The 14,696-nt window shown below is 46.7% G+C and overlaps 1 protein-coding gene across 2 annotated transcripts in view; it reads right to left on the bottom strand.

The window, feature by feature from the left end:
• CLIP2 (CAP-Gly domain containing linker protein 2) overlaps positions 1–14,696 on the bottom strand; it is a 77,729-nt gene that overhangs the window by 21,905 nt on the left and 41,128 nt on the right. For both annotated transcript variants that reach the window (XM_071764945.1, XM_071764946.1), the window contains exons 4-7: positions 8,867–8,991; positions 4,517–4,730; positions 2,915–3,112; positions 1,751–1,854 (exon numbers count right to left, since the gene is read on the bottom strand). In XM_071764945.1, coding sequence (XP_071621046.1) covers positions 1,751–1,854; positions 2,915–3,112; positions 4,517–4,730; positions 8,867–8,991 — 641 coding nt within the window. The remainder of the gene's footprint in view (positions 1–1,750; positions 1,855–2,914; positions 3,113–4,516; positions 4,731–8,866; positions 8,992–14,696) is intronic.

Here is a 14,696-nt window from a genome sequence, read left to right as displayed (position 1 = left end):
TAATGAACAACAATTCTCCTGCTAAACTGTCCTCTTTGTTCTCTTAATCAGTTTTTAAAAAAAGTAATAATGAGGATGTTGAGCTGGTAGGCAGATGTAAGGACCCTGATTTTGTTCCAAACAAAAATAGCTGTAAATATAGATAGCTAACTTCAGCAACAAGCCTCTTTGTCTAAACCTCCTCTAATTAAAGGAGGCATCTGTTGATATTTAGGGAAGAACTCAGCTGTCTTGGGTTTAAGGGCCTCCTGGAGCTGGGAAAGTGAGCTGCCTACCAGAACAGGGAGATTTATGCACAAAAGAACAATTCATCCTCAAGAGGGACATCACTCAATGGAAATCAGCACTGGTTTCAGTTACTTAATACACAGAAATGTCTTTTTATTCCCATTGTAGAGTTTAATTATATATACATGGAGCAGTTGGACTCTGAGAATGACAAGCAGATCTTCACCCTCATCCAGAGAGGAAATGTGCATCATCAGGAAATGCATCATCACACATGCATGGATGGGGCCTCTGGGATGTGGGGAGATGATGAACCACACTAAAGCTGTCCTCCTGACTGACTTCCCTTCCTCAGAAGAAACAGCCTTGTGATCATCACATCACAAAAAAAACAAACAAACAAACAAAAAAACCCAAAATAAAAACCAGGGGAAAGAAGAGGTGTTGAGCAAAGCTAGGTCAAGGGGGCTGGGATGGCCCAGCCTGCACTGTGCTGTTATTTTATACTGTACCCTCAGCCAAAACCATCTGAGGGCAAAGCTTTGTCACCATTCAGAGCCATGCCATGACTTAATCCCACCTTTACTGAGTAATTCCATTTTACACAGGGCCATGGTTGAGTTTGGTGAGGGTATCAGATCACAGCAACATTGATCAGTGGAGCCCTTTTTTCCTTTGGGCAAATAACACTGCTTCTCCCTGCTTGTGTCAGGCACTGAGCAATAGGGAAGGCAGCTGAAAACCCTCAAAAACCTCACTGCTTCAGGAGACCAAGGATATTTGGTCTTCTACTGGCAGTGGTAGGTCAAGTGTTGGTATTGTTGGAGCAACGTTTGCCATGGCCAAATGCTCTTGGACATACAAGCAGCCTGTCAAATATTTATCAGGGTCATCACAGAAGGGCTGGAGCCTGGATTCCTCATCAGGAATGAAAGCTGGTGGGGTCTTGTTTTCTTAAAAAGTGCTGCAGGTATTTGGCAGGAAGTGTGGCACATCATGAAACAACCCAGAGCTGTCCCTGTCCCAGGGAGGAGCTGCCCTGGGTGACTGGGTGTCTATTTTCCAGTGGTATTGCACAGCAGGGGAGGTTCAGCTGAGCATATTCAAAAATCCTGAGGCTGCTCACATCACAAAATCAGCTCACTGCAACCCCACACAGCACCAAGTCTCCTCTAAGAGCTCTTGAGCCATATTAAGACTAATAAATATTTGACTGCTCAGCTGTGATTAGCAGCAGTCTGTCAGCAAACAGGGGCCCTCACAGCACTGAATGCCCAGACCTAGACAAGAGTCCCATCAGATGTGCAGTGGCAGCAAAATCCAGGTAAGATTCCCATTCCTGAGTGGGAATCACAGCCCTTCCCCATGTGCAGAAGACCACAGTGGCCAGGAGAGTGAAGCACAGCACAGCTGAAGTCATGGAAAACAGCCAAACGCAGGCACTTTCTTCTCCTTAGATCCAGTGAACAATGTTCTCAGGTAAAAGCCTCATCTCCTCCAAACCCATCTGTTCCTGCTTTACCTCTTCTCCTCCTCCAGCTGGTTCAGCAGCTCAATCTTCTCCTTCTGCATCCCATCCACCAGGGCTCGTGCTCGCTGGAGGTTTCCTTCTGCCTCTGTGACATACTGCAGGGAAAAAAGAAAAAACAAACAAAAAAAGAGAGCCTGAACCACACAAATTAAATGTTTGAAGCACAGAGTTGTTTCAAAAAGGATCAGTACAAGGGAACAGAAGGTTTTGATGATTTGTCTCAGAGGATGCTGTGGTAAGACAGTAGATCTTCCAAAGAGGTGTAAGATATGTAAGGTGTCAAAAAGGAAAAACACTGCTCAGTCTCCAGCAGCTGTAAATTTCATCCATGCTTCAGTTCCTCTCTGACTTAAACCCTTTGAAGAATCCACCTCTCATGAAGAGTTAACAACTTGAAGGATGAACATTTTAAAAAAATCTGGTCTGAGGCTACCAGGTAAAATTCAGCCCTGGTCATGAAGGAGACATTTCAGGCTTATGTTAATTCATTTGGTACTGGAAAATATCCTACACAAGGCAGATGTCAGCTTGCAGTTATTTGCCAACTTCTGCATTTCTGAGAGGCAGATGTGTCCCAGCACACCAAGATGTCCAGTGCCATCTCTGCTCCCTAGGACCTGGCTGGGATTTATAAACATGATCAAGGAATTCAAAAGATCATTTGTACAAGTGCTTAGGAAAAGGAGCAAGCAAAGAAAAAAAGCTACAGGGATCATCCTATTTTGCTTACAGATCTCTTGGCTTCATTAATGTGCCAAACATCCTCTGGCAGGAAAGCAGTGACACAGGAACTGATGTTCTCAGCAGGGTCTGATAGTATCAAACCCCACTGCAATGCAGTCACAGCCCAATTGGGTGGCTGAGGGGAACACGTGTGCCCTCCACTTGCATTCCAGCACTCAAATGTATTGATCCACCAGACACAAACTCTCAGCTGCCTCATTTCTGGCACTGCCCTTTTCCTGCTCCTGACTTGGGACAGGAGTGGAGAAAGATCCTGAGCTTAACCCACTATGCAGAAAGCTGTCTCCACATAAAAAGCAGGAATTCAGAGCCCAGGCTTCCCATCAGGAAGCTGTGGAGGGATAATGATCTCAAACTATCAAAGGATGCCAAACACCTGAGTGCCAGTGACAAAGCCCCAGCACCTCCTACCTGCTCGTGTTGGGCCTTCATGATGGCAATCTCCTTCTCCACCTCACAGATGTGGCTGGTGGCTTTGGCAACCTCAGCCCTCTCCAGATCCCTCTCTGCCAGGAGCTGCTCAATGTGCTGCTGCTTCTCCTTCAGTGCCTCCTGGAGAGCTGTGGTGCCAGAGATTTTTCGGGCATAGCGAGAAGAAGTCTCTGTCAGCTACAAAAAGAGTTAGAGAGAGGGGTAAAGCTGTGTATATCTTGAAGTCCCCTGTTAAATCTGGAGTGCAGCTCCCTGACTGATCATTTATTAGGTTGTACAGAGCTGCAGTTCCAGCTCTGGACCCTACAGGTGAGGTTAATTTGTTTGCAAAACATCTGGACACTGCTCACAAGCTCTCCTGCACTGCCATGGAAGGACCATCTCCCATTTCCCTAAGGACAGGACATGGGGTGGGAACTGGGTCAGGCAGGATTATCATGCAGTGTATCATCTGCCTTTCTTAACTAGATTTTATTGATCACCTGCACTGGTGCAATCCCAAGCAGTGAGCTGTTAGAAGGACTGATCCCAGCTGGAAGGACTGGCATGGGCTTCCTGGAACCACTGCCAGGAATGGATACAGCACCCCAGGTCCCAGCCAGGGGGACTGCAGGTGCTATGCAGCACACACTACAGCAGAGGCAGAGATTTTCTCAATACTGCTGCCTGCTCCAGCATCTGCCTTCTTGAGTATCTGCCAAAGGACACAGCATGGGAGTGACCCAGGACACTGTCACCCCTCACAGCAAAGCCCAGTCACTGAAGGAGCCCTGGTGTGGCTGTTCAGCACAGCAGCAAACTGTGACACAGTCAGGCACGACAAGAGGTGCTTATTTTTTTGTCAAGGATCCAATATAAAACCTGCTCTTGACAGTGGAGTTGAGACTCACCCCATGGCAAACTGCAGTTCATAGAATGATTGAATTTTCCAGCGTTGGAAAATGATGTTTCATTTTCAGTGAAAAATGGAAACATTTCTCAGTGTTTAAGATCATCCAGTTCCACCCCCCTGCCCTGGGCAGGGACACCTCCCACCAGCTCAGGTTGCTCAGAGCCCCATCCAGCCTGGCCCTAAAAACTTCCAGGGATGGATGGGGCTTCCACCACCTCTCTGGGCAACCTGTGCCAGGCTCTCACCACCATCATGGGGAAGAACTTCTTCCTAACTTCCAATCTAAATCTCCCCTCCTCTACTTTGAATCCATCTCCCCATGTCCTATCACTCCCTGACATCCTAACAAGTCCCTCCCCAGCTTTCCTGTAGCCCCTTCAGACACTGGAAGGCCACAATGAGGTCTCCTCAGAGCCTTCTCCTCTCCCCAACAACCCCAACTCTCTCAGTGTCTTCCCAGCAGAGCTGCTCCAGCCCTCTGAGCATCCTCATGGCCCTTCTCTGGACACTCTCCAGCACCTCCATATCAAAGTTCAGGCTTTTTAATGGTCCCAAACAGCTCTTGCATCCCTAGAGGATGTCAGATTTGCAAGGTGGGTAACAATATCCCAGACCCCACTCCCCAGCTTGGCAGAGCTGCCTCTCAGAAGTGGATGGAGGCTGCAGGGCTTGCAGAAAGAGCCACTCACCAAGCCACTGCGGCTGGGCCTGCCCCCAACAGATGATGCCACTGAGCTGACAGAGCTGATGGAGGAGCTGCTGGGGCTGTGGGTTAAGGCAGAGACCCCCATGGCCATTCTTTTGCTCTTCTTTGCCTTGGCAGGGCTGGTGGATGGGAACCCGATCCGGATCACCTTGTGGATGGGAGCAAAGAGGCCAAACTTGGGAGGGCACTGGAAATACCTGTCAAGAAAATACCAATAAAAAAAATAAAAATACAGGAAGACACACCGAGGCAGAAGGGGCAGAGCACCCATCTCATCCAAGCTGAGCAATAAAGAACCCCAGCCCCCAGTTCATCTCTTGGTGCTTTGCCCTGACGTTGTTTCCCTGTGTGGAAGTGGTTGGATTGCTCCCCTTCCCTACCACTTCAGAGCAGTGGCAACCTCCATGTTTTCACTTGTGGTGCTTAAGCAGGGAAATCCAAGATAATTGCCACCTGCTACTTGCTGAGCACTTTGATGAGAAGCCAGGAAAGCCTCATCTGGTAGCCTGGACAACACAAAGAACCCAGTACATAAACACAGTGAGAGCACAAGCTCCTTTCCCTACAAACCAACCCCTTCCCTACAAACCAACCTTGCCCAAAACTCACAATTGTTCTCTACCCTGCTTTGCAAAGGTGTCTCAGAGTGAAGTGCATCACAAGATCCCCATCAAATAGTTCCATATAAATGTTCTAGAACATAAAAATCTTTCCTCCCAAAAGAGGAGGGGAAGCTGGTAATTCTCTGAAGCTAAAAATCCCTCTCCAGCCAACTCCAGAGTGTGCCACCTCCTCTGAGTGGCAGAGAAGGAGAAACTGGTTCCCAGGCAAACAAACTTAAAGAGAAGCAAACATTAGAAAGGGAGGATCAGTTAATTACAGTGTAAACTCTTCCCACAATTGCAGTGAGCCCTATGATTGTCTCTCTGGAGCCCTCTTTCAGAACACAAATGAGCCAAAATCCACCTTGGAAACCACTCCAGAGCTTGGGCTGAGCAGCTCAAGCCAAGGTTTATCTGTTGCACTGCAACCAAACCAGGTCCCCTCCAGGCATCACATCCTCTTGCTTCAAGGGAGCAACCAGCAGAGAAAACTTTCTCCTTCTGGAGTTCTCACAGGCTTCATAGCAAGGCCAGGACTAAATACTGGGCCATATAATAGTTTGTCCTATGTTAACATTAAAAAAAAAAAAAGGGTCCTAATGAATAAATCCCACAAATCCAGCTTCTCTAATACAAGTCCTCTCCCTCCAGATGTGAGCAGCTGTTTCCCTTATTCCCTTTTAAGTGTTGGAAGTCCCAAGGCTGTGGACCTCTGTGTGCTTGGGAGGCCAGAGAAGAGCCTGATCTCCAGCCAGATGGGAAAGTAATTTTCAAACATCTGCTCAAGCCTGATTTTTTCTATAGGAATCTTAAAAAAAACCCAACAACCCTCTACAACTCTAAATCACTCAGTCCCTGTGCTTGCTGCCAACACAAGCCCTTGGGTTTGGAAAACCAGCCATACCACAGGCTGACCTTGCTGCAGAGCAGGGATGGGAGGAATTAAAAAATCTGTCTGACCTCTTGCAAAGCAGCCAAAGCCCTGCTCAGCATCATATTCTGAACCTGCAGCAGCCATGGGCAGCCTGACACAGCCCCTTCCACAGCTCTCCTCCTCTAACCATGGTCTGGCACTTGTGCCTGTACAGCAATGCCAAAGGCTAAGTCCCTCAAAAGCCCCCTGACAGCTCTTAGCAAGTCCAAACTTGCATCACCATGTCTGCACACTTTCTTCTAGCCTGGACTGGAAGTAGTTGCAATTAACTTTTATAGTTCAGAAGCAGGAATGGAGTCCAGAGCACTTGGCAGGAAAAAAAAAGAAAAAAAAAAAGTCCTTGAAATACAAGAGCTGCTCTCACCAAGTGCTAAGGAGCTCTGTGCTTAGGGAAGAGGGAAGAAAAGTGGTGTTGGGATGGCAATGCAACTGCAGGTGGGAAACAGCACAGGAAATTCTGAAAGAGATGATAAAAAATTCTGCAGTGTCCAAGGCTGACCTGTTTCAGACTATGTAAAAGAAAGAGATGAGTTTAGAGGGCAAAGATTCCCATAGGAGCAGATACAGAAAAGGAAAAGAAGTAAAATAAGCAAGTGAAGGTTAATACATTAGAGGTGAGTCAGTGGAACTTGGCTTTGTGAATAAGAAAAAAAACCAACCCAGCACTTCTCCTCTCTCCTGTGCAATCAGGAAAGCAGCTGCAGCAAACCTCAGTGTCCCAGCAGCACCCATCTGATGTACAGAGAGGAGATTTCCTGCTCTCTCAGCCACTGCTACTGAACCACAGCCCAGAGGCAGCTTCTACCAGGGAGGAAAAGCTGCCAGGGGAACCTTCAGCCTTCTCTTGATGCGTAGCCAGACCTGAAAGCTTTTCTAAATCTGCAGGAAAATCAGAATGACCACAAACTTCATCCAGTTTCCCACCAACTCCTCAGGAGTTGCCCATGGCAGCAAAGATGGGAGCAGTGTCCTTTGCTTGCTCATTTGCCCACAAATTGACTCTCCCACTTCCACCAGACCCCACTGTCTCAGACTCAGCTCCTGGGACAAACAGCCAAGCCAAGGATTTTCACTACGTGGCATCAATCCCCAAAACAGAGACTCCAGAGTCCTGGACAGCCTCTGCCCAGGCTGATTTTTTGGCAGGAGAAGCTCAGGAAGCATCAGAAATCCCACGTGGAAGATTGTCTGAGGGTGCCTGCGTGGACCAAGGGAGTCAGGAAAACTATGCTAGCTTCTTCTGGAAAAAAATTGCTTCTGTTGGAAGTGCCACGTGCTATACAAAAAAAGTCAAAAGGTTGGATGAAGGCTCAAACAAGGGCAATGCTGCAACCCTTCAGCTGGAGAGTCTGTACCACTGCTCTGTCAGGTAGTGTCCATTATTGCTAGAAAATCTGTGAAGTCAGCCTGGATGCAAGGGGATGTCTAACAGACTTCCCTCAATCTCCCCTGTTTAACCCAAACCTCCTGATTCACTCCTGTTCCCCAAACCTTGCTGTAGAGCTCTGTTTTTCCTGCTCTTGACAAAGTGTGAAAGAAAGGAGAAGCCTTGAAGAAAAGGCACATAGCAAAACAAGAGCAAAGATGGAGCAGCTTCAGAAAACAGATGACTTCCAAAAGTTGTTTTTTCAAACCACAGCAAGAGAGGTGTGAGGAGGAGAGGCAGAGAGCACCCCCTTAGCCTCACATCTGCCTCCCACATGCACAGAGACAATAAATCATTTCTGAGCACCCTGAAGATCAAGCTCAGAGCTAATTTGTAGTGGGTGAAAAAGAAAGAAGGGACTTGGATTCACTCCATGACTTATTCTCTACAATGCTGGTTCTTGGCTTTAGAGAATAGGCTGGAACTCAGCCATCTCCTGCCAGTGCCTTACTGATTTCTTGTCCTGACATTGAACAAGGCAACATTTTTCTTACCTTAACTGAAAGCACGTGGCTGTGGACAGGAAAAGGCTGACCCAACACAAGAAACCTATTACAGAATTGAGATCTAACAAGGGAGGAACTCTCAGCTCCTCAGTTTGAAAGTTAAATCTCACCTTTAATGGAAGATTCCCTTAAAAAGCTCCAAGAAATCAAGTAGTTCCCACTAAAAGAACCTGTGAAGGACAAGGACTCAGTTCCAACTGGATTTGAAACAGGGTTGAAGTGCTGCTGTATAATTCAGACTTTAATATCACCAAGGTCAAGATCTGAGGCTGGGGGTCTTTTTTCTTTTTAAAGAGTGGAGGTGCCAATGAAGTCAGAGGTGGTAACATCAATGAGCAGACAGCTGGCACTCTGGTAGAAGGACAGACAACCAGAAGCTGTTTTTCAGATCTCTGGAAATGTGGCTCCAGAAAGAACAGAACAAATAGCATGAAGCTGAAGGAAAAAGAGTAAAATCTTAATCTTCTATAGTTCTGGCAGTTTGAATTATAGAGTGCAAGCAGCAAGTTTGAGAAGGGACTGTGTGATAGAAAGCAGAGCTAATAGAGCCACAGAATCAATTTCTAGCAAAAACTAAAATCCCACTATAAATTATCTTCCCTCCCTGCTCTCTCCTATTTCCTGAAGCCACTTGGGTTACTTCTTCACAGATATTATCCTGCATTAAAATGCTCCAGTGATGAGGTTTCTATTGATCTCCCTACAAAGCTATCCCAAAGCCTAAAAGCCTCAAACCCCACAACATCCAGACATACACATCTCTAACTCTCCCTCCCGAGGCCAAACAGAACTCGGTCCCAAGCCACCCAGAGGGGTGTGCAGAACCCCCCACGGCCCAGAGGCTGGGTTTGAGAGCTCACAGTACCTTGTCCCAGCTACTGCCCCATCGTTCTTGCCCAGGGGTTCATCCAGCTCCACACCACACCACTCTCCTTTGGCAAAATCTGTCTCTCCCACGTAGCGCACGACTCCCGTCTTGGTCCCACCAACCTGTGTGAGAGAGGATCCTGAGGGTTAGAAACAGCTCTGCCACCAGGGACTGAAGCTGGGACAGTTCTGGAGAGAGGAAAGGGGAGGAAAAAACCCAAAGATATCAGTATTTTCTAGTTCAGATCTAAGGAAGCCAGAGCAGCTTTCGTACCGACTTCTCCTCTGGCACTAAAGATGCCTCTCCAAAAACTGTTATCAAACTGACCAACTCCCACCTCTGGACTTGCCTGCCTGGAAAATGTCAGAACCAACACAATGATAACATATTTTAAGGTGTCAATTAATTGCATTGAGCTGCTTGTGAGGCCATGAAGGATTTTAAGCCCTCCAAGCACAGCTTTTACCCACCATCCATAAAGAACCAAGATCCGGGGTTCCAGCCCTGTGCATCAAAGGGACAAGCTGAGCCAGAACAACACTCATCACTCTTCAGCTTGTCCCCACCCAGGGCTTGTTAGGATGTAGAGGACAACAGTCCCAGAAAACCTGTTAAAATATGTGTCTTGTACAGAAAAAACCCTCTGCTTTTACCTACACATCCTGCACCAATTCACAGCACAAGTGGCTGCATGGGAGAGGGGCTCATCTCACTGCTCAGCTTCCACCAGGCACAGTTTTTTTTTTCCCTTCCATGGAGAAAGAAGGATAAATGACACTTTTTGCTCCTCTATGAATACTTAAAGCTTTCAGCATGCTGAGTAGACTCTAGGAGAACAAAAGTCAGGAATGTGTGGAGCTGTGTTCTGATCACTGCACATCTCACTGAGCAGCAGCTGCCTCTGGACTAGAAGCTCCTACACTTAAGATACCTGTGCTGAGAAAAGAAAGATGGAAAGTTAGGAGGGTGGTTTTCAAGGTTTGTACTTCAAGTAAATAAGTGATTTCAACCCTTTTTTAGCCTTATTCTGCTAAAGCAGTTCAAGGAAGTAAGATTACAAAACGTAAGTTTAAAAAAACTTTATCTTAGAACCTGCTGCTGTTATGGCTTAATATTAAATTTTACATAAATGGGTCTTAATAATCACATTCTCCTACAAAACAGTGATAGCTGAATAGAGAACCTCCAAGTTTTTGTATTCTGGGATAGGGATGTTACAGATTTACCTATTTGAAATCCCCCCAAAAATCCTGAAAATTGTTTGCGCAAAGGAAAAAAGTTTTGCCAGCCTCAAAATAACTGCACCTGACTAGAGAACACAGCTCTGAAGTGTGGGTCCTTGATTTTATGTAATTTCTCTCACTAAGGATTCAAAGTGCTTCTTATGAAAAAATTTTTGGTGCTGTTGTCTTTGCTGTGGGGAGGAGGGAAATACTTGACAGCAGAAAAAGTATCACAAAACCAACTTTCTGGGCCTCCACTGCATCCAGGAGTAAAAAGATGAATCCATTTCAGTACTTGGTGAGTTACAGATCTGAGGAGTTGCAGTGAAGTTCTTTGCCAATCAATCACAGCCAGATGACAAACCCCCTTTGTGATTTGAGTTTACACAGATTTAGCCTCCTAATATTAATGAAATTATTCAATGCCATTCTTTAGCTGCAAGTTGAACTCAGTGTAGGGGTAGTTCATCTTAATGGCATTTATAGGCATTTAAACTGCTGTTAAGCACTGTTTTATTTTTATTGAGTTATAATCACAGATCTTGAACCATATTTCCTTGATCAAGCCACAAGATCCCATGTAAACCCCTTAAAAACCTCCTGTAAACACCTTCAAAACCTGATGAGCTCCTTCCATCACTGTGACTCCTGTTATTCTGGCCACCCTCCTCCCTCCACACAAACACCAGAACCCCTCAGTTATGCCTCCATAGGTATTAACTATTCTGAGAAAGCTGTTTCCCAGCCAGCTTGCTGACTGAATACCCAATCTCACTATGCCAACAGCAAAACTGGGCAAGAAGAGGGCAGATTCCTACCCAAAAACCATCCAGCAGTGCAGATGCTGAGAGCAGACCACGTCTAACACTCCCCAAACAGCAATGGGATGCTCTGATTCTTTTCTTTTCTCTTCCAGGCATTAATTATTCTGCCATCTTCTCTATAAATACACCTTCCCTGTACAGCAAGACCCACTCCCCCAAGCCAGAATGGACACATCTGCTCCCCAGCAGCCTGGGCAGAAGCCAAAATCAGGGCTGTCCCATTCACATGCCAGCACCCGACCTCCTTGCTGAGTTTCCCATCTTTTGGCAGGCCCACAGGGACTCTTATGGATGGAGAGCCTAGAAAACTAATCCAACTCAGACATGCAGATTTATTCAGCTCTGATAATCTGTTAATGCTGCTGAAATAAATGATGCTTTTTGGGAAAAGCCAGCTGGCAGGGCATCTCAGGGTACAAACAGCTTCCTCAAACCAGAGCCATGTTTCTCCAAGACCCTTCAATAAATCACAAGTATTACCTTGGAAGGAGGAGAAAAGGCAGCTTGGGAAAGCCAGGGAGGCTGGCAATGCACAGCACAGCTCCTGGTACCTCCAGCTGCCCTTCTGCCCATGTTCTGGTTCCATGCTCCAAAATCTTGGGGTGAGAGACTGCTACACCCCAGCAGGTCAGACCTGCCACAGCTTTTAGAGCTGACAAGCTGCATTCAAAAATGAACAAAACATGATTCCCAAAGCTTTTCTGGGAAGCCTTGAATAGTTACCTCACTAAAACTGAGATATCCCTTTCTCTTGGACACGAATAAAGTGTTATTGTAAAAACAATAACAGTTAGAGCTGAAAAAAACCAGAAAGCAAACAGAAAGCTTCTGTTTTGAAGCTCAAAAAAACCAGACTTAATATTCACAGGATTATTTGGTTTGTAGGGGATTTTGACCAGCAACAACATTCTGAGTTTCTCTTCTCCAGGTAAACCCACTTTTGATGAACAAACTCCTGGTGGTTCACCCTCTCCAGCTGGATTTAGGCAGCCTCAGAGCCACACTCTGATCCCCTGGGAAGTTCATCTCCAGGCTGAAGTTCTCCTCTCTGATGTGCTCTTTTTTCACACCTTTGACTCAAGGCTGTCTTCTTGACCTGGCCTTTCCTCAACAAAATACCTTCAGTAGTCTCAAGAGACATCCTTAGGCTCAGCCCTCACAAGATGAAGATGTTTAACAGGTCTGTGTCCTAACTGGGGATCTGAAAAGCCCCGAGCTCTCCTGCAGGGACATCCACACACCTAACTGCAGCATCCCTGACACCATGGTTTATACTACAGCTGTCCCATCACAATGACAAATTTGGATCCAGACCAGTATCCCAGGGCTGAGAAGACAATGCTGCTAATCCCTCCAGACACTGTTTTCATCAGAGTTTACCAAAGGAGCACCAGGCCATAGCTCAATCTGGCTGCTGCAAGCCCAGCTCCCTGCATCCTGCACTTGCTCTTTTCCCTTTCCATCCTCCCTGCTCACCCCACAGCAGTTTCTTGCTCTCAGCAACCACTTCTTAGCAGCTGAACTTAACCCCAGGGCCTGTGGGCCATGCACAGCCTGCAACACCCTCCAATGCTGCCCAGAGAGAAAAGAAAATCTGAATTTGAAGCGTTGCTCAGGACCATCAGGTCATGCATGGTACAGGGGTTAGTGATGGCTATGGGCACCTGCCCTGAAAACCATGGGGTGATCAGGCTGGTGGTCAGGTTTGTCTGAAATACAACTTAATTCAGGTGGCATCTGACCATCAGCAGTCCTCCCTCTGGGAAGGTATAGGAATTTTTATAGTTTCTTTTTATCTGGCCACTTTGTGCCTTCCCACCCCACAGCCTTGCACAGGGATGAGTCTGAGAGCACTGCTGATGCAAGACACTTCATCTTCCAGGCACCAGTGAGAAAGTAGTGTCCTAAGGATGTGGTATAGGGGAAAAGCTTTGAATTACAGCATCCCCTCCTGAGAATGTCTCTGGCAAAAACTCCATAAGAGTTTTCTCCACGCCAGGTCACTTCCAACTCCTATTTAATGACAGATACTGCACACAGAAGATGAGGACTGGCCAATGCATCAGCCCAAATGAAGGGTTAGGAGGGTGTGTGAGTGCACACAAACCCTTAAGGGTTCATGTGGCAGGAGGGCAGAGTGGTTGCTTTGGGCTGTTTCCTCTTGGTTTCACTGCAGTGCCAGGGAACCCTTGCTCCTGTGACAGCAGCAGTCCTGCTCCACTTCACACCATCCTTACACAGTGAGGAAAGAACTGGGACTGGGAGATGTAGATGTTTTCCTGGCTCTTAAATCCTGGGAGACTGCATTTCCCATCACAAACCAACCTAGGGACAGGGATCCACCATGCCCAGGCTGGGGGGTGAGATGCTGCCATGCCACAGCAATTTCTGGCTGCTTATGGACCCAGCTGAGAGCAGGCAATGAAAGGTTAAAAATACCTTCCCTGAAAATACTGCCTTGGTAGAACTACAGAACAAAATCTTTCCTGTTTTACTGCCTGGTTTGCAATAAGGAAATAAAGCCTTAAAGCCCATCCAGGAGCACTGCTGCGTGTCTAAGTCCCCAGCAAGCTGAGAGAGCTCCAAGGGTTAGCCAGGAAAAGAAAAAACCCAAAATCCTTCCTTTGTAACACCTGATGTGCTTTTGCAGAAGCAAAGCTCCAGTCTCAGGCACTGAAACAGCTCCAAGGGCAGCAGCAGAGCAAGGAGATGTCTCTGCTCAAAGGAGAAGGGCTCAGGCTGCACTGCTCCTCACCAGGGAGATTCTAATGGAAATGATTTCTCACTCAGGTGGCTTAAAGGCTTTCTGCAGCTCCAGCCTGGCAAGGGGGATGCTAAGGAAAAGGATACCTTTAGTTTATTCATAAGAATTCTCTGCCCTTTGCCAGTAGCCCAGAGGCTGCAACAACACTGCAGGGAAAAACTCTGCAGCGTGGGGAGGAGACAACGATTAAAATCCCATCCTCAGGGGGAGCCCAGAGCTATTTCCACCAAACATTCCTCCTGCCTGTCTGTCAGCCAAGCTCCAATCTCCCTGCTAGTGCTGCTTCTGCCATGCCAGCAGCTCTGCTGCTCTGGGCCACCTGCAAGTTCCAGCAAACTCACTGACCTGGAAGCTGCCCATGGGTACCTGGGGCTACACCTGAGAGCAAGAGGTACTGGAACAGAACCCAGCCCTCAGTCTTCTTTTTTGCTGCATTTCAGTACAATCCCAGTTGGTAGACAGAAGAGTGGCTAAAGGACAGAACAACATCTCTATGAAGAGGATTCTGTTCTTTTTTAAAGCGATTTTTTAATTTAGACTGACACAGAGAGAACAGCCACCTCCTTCCCACTCCTAAAAAAGCAGCTACTTCTGGGGTGGAATGAGTTCAGCTGCTAAGAAAGCCTCCTCCCCAACACATGTAAAATCCATTTTCTGAGGACAAAAACACAGCAGAGATTCCTCCTAAGCAGAAATCACTCCATTGCTCTGTTTCCATCCCTTCTTTCCCTAGAGGAGGGCAACAAGCCAGCAGCACTCCAGCAGTTACTGTCCCTTGGGAAGCTCCATTCTTACAAAAAGCACAGGTTAATTGTTCCACATTCATTTGCCAGGCTTCAAGAGATGAGTTCTACAATATGAGGGTGGGTTTTTCATCTCTTTAATGTGATTTCAGAGAGAACATATCTGAGTTAGAAAGTGCCAAAGGCAAATATTATCTAATTCTTCTAATGGAAAGCTCCAAGTCACTTTTCACAACTGCTACAGAGTCAGAAAGGGAAAAAGTCATTGGAAAG

Source organism: Heliangelus exortis, chromosome 21 (assembly GCF_036169615.1).
Source record: "Heliangelus exortis chromosome 21, bHelExo1.hap1, whole genome shotgun sequence".
NCBI lineage: Eukaryota > Metazoa > Chordata > Aves > Apodiformes > Trochilidae > Heliangelus > Heliangelus exortis.
The sequence above is the reverse complement of the archived record's forward strand: the minus strand, read 5'-3'. Positions and strand labels throughout refer to the sequence as shown.